At 42.3% G+C, this 8,119-nt stretch overlaps 1 protein-coding gene across 1 annotated transcript; it reads right to left on the bottom strand.

Annotated features, from left to right (window-relative positions):
- Positions 1-4,220: 4,220 nt before the first annotated feature.
- Positions 4,221-5,486, bottom strand: LOC138905830 (uncharacterized). The gene is made up of 3 exons (XM_070194347.1): positions 5,301-5,486; positions 4,471-4,981; positions 4,221-4,255 (listed from the first exon to the last, which is right to left on the bottom strand). The coding sequence occupies exons 1-3, from the start codon at positions 5,484-5,486 to the stop codon at positions 4,221-4,223; spliced, it is 732 nt and encodes a 243-aa protein (XP_070050448.1).
- Between the last annotated feature and the right edge of the window lie 2,633 nt (positions 5,487-8,119).

Raw genomic sequence — 8,119 nt, 5'->3', positions numbered from 1 at the left:
AGACGGGAGATACTAACTGGTGTCTGATGATTCAGGGACTCTATTGGCCATATCCTTCTTGCTTAACACTCTCTGGATGGCTAGTGGTAGGTTACTCTTGCTTCGTCCTCGGCCTCGGCCTCGGGAGGGTTCTGCCTCCCTTTTGATATATCTCCTCCACCACGTGATCTAACCATCGTCTGCAATTCATAACAATAAGAATCAGTTAGAGTTGAGATTCATAGGACACAGATATATGCATGACAGTTGCAAGCCAGTTGTGAAAAAATAGGAGATGCAGTGCGGACAGCACAAAAATGAGTGCGGCCGCAAACTGCCAAGTGCGGACTGCACAATTTTGAGTGCGGCCGCACAATTTTGAGTGCGGTCGCACAATCAAAAGTGCGGACCGCACAATTTTGAGTGCGGCCGCACAACCCCAGGTTCAGACTACTGGGTCTCTGATCATTTAACAGTGCGGACCGCACAATCTTGAGTGCGGCCGCACAATCAAAGTGCAGACCGCACATTTTTGAGTGCGGCCGCACAACCCCAGGTTCAAACTACTGGGTCTCTGATCATTTAACAGTGCGGACTGCACAATTTTGACTGCGAACCACATAATTTCACTGCGGACTGCATAGTTTTGAGTGCGGTCCGCATAATTCAAGCATACAGATGCCCTAACTTAGAGACTGCGGACTGCATGAAAGTTTGTGCGGCCGCACAATTTGGATTAACACAGCACTGCTCTACGATTCATACATGTTTTGCAAGAATTAGACATGGACCTAACAATTAAGCATGATTAGCTATTTACCTAGGCCCCATTAACAATTATGAAGCTACCTACATGATTTTGAGCAAAGATGACTAACTATTGACATTTGTAGGCTTGAAATTAACCCTAGACAAAAGAACAAAACTAAGAAAAGATGAAAAATCTAAAGATGAAATGAACATACCAGTAATGAAGGGTGCAGGTGAGAATCTGCAGAGATGAAATACTTGAAGTTTGATAACTAGTGGGGGATGCACTGTGTTTTCTTAGGCCTTGAGAGTTGAGAGATTGTAAAGTGTGAAAAGTATTGAAAAGCCCTATTTATAGGTTGACCCGTCAGGCCCAGAACTTACCCGAGTGCGGCCACACAATTTTGAGTGCAGTCCGCACTCTTTACCTGATCTTTTGAAGAAGTTCTGTGGTCCGCACAAAAGTGAGTGCGGCCACAAATTGTTAAGGAATTTTGACAGGCCAAACTTCAGAGAACATGCATTTTTTGGTCTTCCAGTTGTACGACCGCACAAAGAATTGTGCGGCCGCAGAGTGATTGTGCGGTCCGCATAATTTTGGTGCGGTCTGCACTTTTCTGACACTTAGCCAATTTTTTCTTGCTTAGTCCCTGCAATGCACACCCATTCCTGCATATACTAAAAAACTAGTTAGCACAATACAAAGCCTATCTAACAAAGGAGAAAGAGAAAAAGAAATAGACACATGGGTTGCCTCCCAAGAAACGTCTGATTTAACGTCGCGGTACGATGCATATTACCAATTATTTGAAATGAAGGACCGCCACAATGTCGCCATCATAAACCTTGCCAATATAATGTTTAGCTCGGTGCCCATTGACTCTAAACACCTCGTCATTCTTATTTTTTAAATATAGAGCACCAAAGGGGGTTACATTCACCACTTTAAATTGCCCGGAAACATCCGTAACCGGGAATTGAACAATAGCACAAGATCACCCTCTTTAAATTCCTTGTTGTGGATGTACTTGTCATGGAGGTACTTCATCTTCTCCTTGTGAAGGTACGAGCTTGTGTAGGCATTATACCGGAATTCATCAAGCTCATTCAATTATGACACCCTTAGATTTGCTGCGACATCCCATTCAAGGTTCAACTTCTTCAAAGCTCACATGTTCTTGTGCTCAAGTTCTACCGAAAGATGGCATGCCTTCCCGAACACTAACCGGTATGGAAACATCCCGATCGGTGTTTTGTAGGCCGTTCTATAAGCCCAAAGAGTATCATCAAGTTTTCTTGACCAATCCGTCCGGTTGGCATTGACTGTCTTTGACAAAATACTCTTTATCTCCCGGTTGAAGACTTCAACTTGTCCTCTTGCTTGAGGATGGTAGGGGGTTAAGACTTTGTGAGTGACACCATACTTTGTGAGTAAGGTATCAAAAGCTTTGTTGCAAAAATGCGAACCCCTATCACTAATAATGGCTCTTGGGGTACCAAACCTCGTGAAGATGTTCTTTTTCAAGAATGCCACCACACTCCTTGCTTCATTGTTGGGCAAAGCAATGGCCTCAACCCATTTAGATACATAATCCACCACAAATAGAATGTAGGTGTTCCCACAAGAGCTAATAAACGGACCCATAAAATCAATACCCTACACATCGAAAATATTTATCTCCAAAATGGTGGTGAGAGGCATTTTATTCTTCTTTGAGATCCCACCGGCCCTTTGGCATTCATCACACTGCTTGACAAGATTACTAGCATCCTTGTAAAGAGTAGGCCAATAGAATTCACAACTCAAAACTTTTGCCGACGTTCTTGCTCCACCATGGTGACCACCATACGGTGAAGAGTGGCAAGCCTCAAGAATACCCATTTGTTCTTCCTCTGGCACACATCGTCGGATCACACCATCGGTACATATCCGGAAAAGATACGGCTCATCCCAATAATAGTCAAGGCAATCCCTTTTGAGCTTCTTCCTTTGGTTTGAAAAGAACTCATTCGGTACAATGCCACTCACAAGATAATGGCTAGGAGTTTCTCGTCGGGAAATGAATCATTTATCTCAAGGCCATCATGTGGCCTCCCCTCCTCCTCCAATCGGGACAAGTGGTCCACCACTTGATTCTCACTACCCTTGTGGTCTTGAATCTCTAGATCAAACTCTTGCAATAGAAGCACCCACCGAATCAATATTGCCTTAGAATCCTTCTTGCTCATCAAATACCGAAGCGTCGCATGGTCAGTATGAACAATTACATTTGTACCCATCATGTACGAGCAAACCTTCTCCATAGCAAAGACAATAGCAAGGAGCTCTTTTTCGGTCACTGTGTAGTTGACTTGGGCATCATTCATGGTCTTGCTTGCATAATAGACCGGATGAAAGATTTTGTTGATACGTTGCCCCAACACTGCTCCAACCGCCACATCACTTGTGTCACACATGAGCTCAAAAGGCAAGCTCCAATCCGGTGTGGTAATAATATGAGTAGTAGTCAACTTGAACTTAAGCAACTCGAATGCCTTCATGCAATCTTCATTGAAATGGAACTTGGCATCCTTCTCTAAAGTTTTACACAAAGGGTTCACCACCTTAGAAAAATCCTTGATGAACCGGCGATAGAACCCCGCATGACCCAAAAAGCTCCTCACTCCCTTCACGGATGTAGGGGGGAGGGAGTTTGGAGATCACTTCAACTTTGGACTTATCAACCTCAATACCATACTTTGAAATCTTGTGACCGAGGACAATGCCTTCCTCGACCATGAAGTGACATTTCTCCCAATTCAAAACCAAGTTAGTTTCCTCACATCTTGCCAATACCAGGTCCAAGAAATCATCAAAAGAATTCCCAATGACAGAGAAATCGTCCATGAAGACCTCAAGAATATCTTCCACCATATCGGTAAAAATAGCCATCATACACCGCTGAAAAGTCGCCGGTGCATTACATAACCCAAATGGCATCCTCGAGAATGCAAAGGTACCATATGGACAAGTGAAAGTGGTCTTCTCTTGGTCCTCATGAACAATAAGAATCTGATTGTAGCCGGAGTAACCAGCCAGGAAGCAATAAAAAGCACGTCCGACCAACCTATCCAATATTTGATCAAGAAATGAAAGCGGAAAATGATCTTTCCGAGTTACTTTGTTGAGCTTCCTATAGTCTATGCACACTCTCCACCCGGTGACAGTTCTTATGGGGATCAATTCATTCTTGTCATTAGTTATCACAGTCATGCCCCCTTTCTTTGGGACACATTGCACCGGAGAAGTCCATGACCTATCGAAAATGGGGTAAACAATCTCGGCATCCAACCACTTTATGATCTCCTTCTTCACTACCTCTTGCATTGCTTCATTCAATATTCTTTGATGCTCCACGGAGGGTTTGTCATCCTCCTCCAAAATAATTTTGTGCATGCAAAAGGCGGGGCTTATACCCCAAATATCTGCCAATGTCCAACCTATAGCTTTCTTACTCTTTTAGAGCACCGCCAAAGTAGAATCTACCTGCATGTTAGTCAAGAAAGAGGAAAGAATAACAGGTAAAGTGGAACAAGGGCCAGGAAACTCATACCTGAGATGTGAAGGCAAAGGCTTTAACTCCAAAGTGGGAGGCTCCTTGATTGAAGGCTTTGTTGGAGGAGTCTTCCGGTTCTCAAGATCTAAGGACAATTTTCGGGGTTCATAAGTATATGACCCCATTCCTTGCAAAGCATTGATACATTCCACAAAGTCTTTCTTCTCATCATCATCATGATTGGGCAACACAGCTTCCAAGGTATCCTCAGCATTCATCATAGCACTAGCATCATCAATAATTACTTCGGTCACTAAATCCATGTACGAACATACTTCGTTGCTATTTGGTTGCCTCATCGATTTGCACACATGAAAAACCATCTTTTTGTCACCCACCCGGAAAGTGAGCTCACCGGCTTGCACATAAACAAGAGCCTTCCCCGTAGCAAGGAAAGGTCTACCCAAGATAATAGGCACCTCGTAGTCAACCTCATAATCAAGGATCACAAAGTCCACTGGAAGGATAAACTTATCAACTCGGACTAACATATCATCAATAATTCCCAATGGCCTTTTCATAGTCCGATCCGCCATTTGCAACCTCATAGATATGGGTCTTGGTTGCCCAATTCCCAAAGTTTTGAGCATAAACACATAAAGCTTTGGGAAAGTCGGCGCTCCCAATAGTACAAGAGATTGTGAAAGCACCCGAATCTTCCAATTTTGGAGCCATTTAGTGCACAATAGAACTCACTTGATGTGTCATCTTGATAGTTTCACAATTTATCGACCTCTTCTTGGTGACCAAGTCCTTCATGAACTTTGCATAACCCGACATTTGTTCCAATGCCTCAACCAATGGTACATTGATAGACAAACTCTTCATCATGTCAATAAATTTTTTGAATTGGTTCTCACTATTTTGCTTTGCAAGCCTTTGAGGATATGGAGGAGGAGGCCTTGGCATTGGTGCCTTTGCCTTTGGCACTACCGGTTCCGGTATGTCAGTCACATGCTCCCTAGATAGGTTCACCTCTTCTTGCATCTCCTCCACATTTTCATCAATATCAATTCTTACTTCGTCATTAGCGTGAACCATATTGCTTGGAATTTCATCTTCTTGAACTTCGACATCATCATCCATAATTCTTCTTTGATTTGAGGTGGTTGCATCTCCACCTTTTCCACTTCTCGTAGTCATGACCATAGCATGTCCCATATTATTCCCCCCCTCTTGGGTTCACCACCGTATCACTTAGTAGTGGTTCCTTAGGATGAGTGTTCAATGCTTGTGAGATTTGGCCAAGTTGAACCTCCAAATTGCAGATTGAAGTGTTGTGGGAGGCTAATTGAGCCTCATAGTCGGCATTTTTATCCATCATTTGTTTAAACATACTTTCAATCCTCCCCATATCATTGTTAGAAGATCTTGGGCCTTGAGAAGGATAGGGAGGTGGATTTCTCGGTTGTTGGAATATTGGGGGCCTTTGAAAACCCGACCCCCGGTTGTTGTTGTTGTTGTTCCACCCTCCTTGATTACCTCCCCAATTAATTTGATTGTTGCCAATCTAATTGCCTTGTTTTCCTTGATTATTCCAATTGCTTTGATTTTTGTTGCCACCACTCCAATTGCCTTGGTGGCCTTGGTTGTTCCAATTTTCTTGATTTCTTTGTGATCTCCATTGTTGTTGATTTTGAGCATTGTTTCTTTGACCTTGATAATTGTTGACGTATTGCACTTCTTCTTCTTGCTCATTATACGAATCACCTTGGTCATACCCACTATCATCTTGCATGAATTATTCCGGACGGCTTTGGCCTTGTTGACCTTTTTGCCGTCTCTTGTTCATCATCATATTTACACCTTCCATCGTATTCGCTTGTTTCATCCCTTGAATTTATTGCAGCTGAGCTTTGTCCAATCGGTACATTATGGTTGTTAACTCTGCAATAGCTTGCCCATGATCATGTCATTCCTTGTGTAGGTGAATGACATTGAGGTCACCTTGCAGAACATTGGCCCTACTTTGCCATGCCGATGAGGTATCCGCCATCTTATCCAAAATTTCACAAGCTTCGGCATAAGGTGTGTTCATGAAGTTCCCGCCCACTAGTTGATTTACCACACATTGATTTGTTGTGTTGATCCCCCTGTAGAAGGTTTGTTGGATCATGGCCTCGGTCATATCATTATTCGAGCACTCTTTAACCATGGTACGATATCTTTCCCAAATCTCATGCAATGGCTCATTGGGCTCTTGCTGGAACACTAGAATTACATCCTGTAGTGTAGCCATGTACCCCGGAGAGAAGAATTTGGAAATGCATATTTCGGCCAACTCATCCCATGTATGGATGGAATGATTGGGCAATCTCTCTAGCCAGTCCAATGCTTTTCCCCGTAAAGAGAAAGGAAATAGCCTCAACCTCAGCGCGTCCTCAGAAACATTAGTTTGCTTGCTCCCCTAACAAGTATCGACGAACCCCTTGAGATGATTGTAAGCATTTTGATTTGGAGCCCTGGTGAAGAATCCCCGTTGCTCAAGTAGTGTAAGTATCACGTTGGTGATTTGGAAGTTGCCCGCCCTAATGCAGGACGAGAATATTATCATTAGGCAGTCGGTCTCGCCTATTTTCTTGAGGTTCAGGAAGAACCTCATCTCCTTGACCATCGTCCACTTCCTCCCCCAATGGAAAATTACCAATGGGCTCGTTGTTGAGAGACATTCTCGTACCTATAAGCAATTCAAAAACAAAATTAGTGACTTGGAAGTAAAAGAAGACAAATCACACAAAAACCTAGATATATAGCTAAATCCGTTTAACTCCCCGGCAACGGCGCCAAAAATTGATGTCGCCCAAACTCACACCACAAATATAGGTAGTGAGGCGGTCGAAGCAATAATAAAACCCAATGCAAGTCGGGGTCGAATCCTCAGGGAGTTAGAATTGGGATTAGGTATATATTTAGTGTAATTGTACAATATGCCTTAGATTACACTTGCACATTCTTGTTTGTTATTTCTACTTCTACTTTAAACTATTGATTGCAATTATAAAACTAGGAGACAATATTTTTGGTTCTGGTTGTTTTCCAAATGATAGAAGATCTAGGGTCGTGATTTCCACCTAGGTGGTTACCTAATGGGTTGAAAATTCTAGGACAAGTCTGATTGGTCGGGGTTTTAATATAGCAATCACATGCAATTACCCACTCTATACCTCTCGGTAGTTTTAGTGGTTTTGCCCAATTTGGCTTTCTCAAGTCCAAATAGATATTGCACAAAACAAGTGATAAATGCTCAAGTCGGGTCTTACTATCTCTAGATTCAACCCTTTAATTGGGGCTATCAATTTTTTGAGTTCATCCCAATTTCTTGTTAGCCAAGTTTTCCTAGACTTAGTCTCTCTTTCTCAAGTAGAGACTAAACCAATTAGGCACAAATCAATGTTTGCAACCATTAATTCTTGAATTCAAGTAAGAACTAGGCTAAATATCACTAACCCAATCACAAACAAGTCCTAAATCAAACACCCATTAAGTACCCACACTAGGGTTGGGACACAACCCTAGCTAGAAATTTAGCTACTCATGAAAAATGAAGAAATACAAGAAGAAATTAAGATAGAATGCATAATAATTGATTAGGAAAAGAAAATCTAATGTTTAGAAGCTAATCTAGTACACTATTACTCAAAACAGTAAAGACAAACAGCTCAGGTACTCTCCCAAAACAAAACTTACCCTAAAAATGATAAAAAGTTCTATTTATACTAAGCTGAAAATATCTGACAAAAATGCCCCTTCAGAGGTTGTGCGACCGCATAATTATGTTTGCAGTCCGCACAACG

This window comes from Nicotiana tomentosiformis, chromosome 2, assembly GCF_000390325.3.
Source record: "Nicotiana tomentosiformis chromosome 2, ASM39032v3, whole genome shotgun sequence".
Classification (NCBI taxonomy): Eukaryota; Viridiplantae; Streptophyta; class Magnoliopsida; order Solanales; family Solanaceae; genus Nicotiana; species Nicotiana tomentosiformis.
The sequence above is the reverse complement of the archived record's forward strand: the minus strand, read 5'-3'. Positions and strand labels throughout refer to the sequence as shown.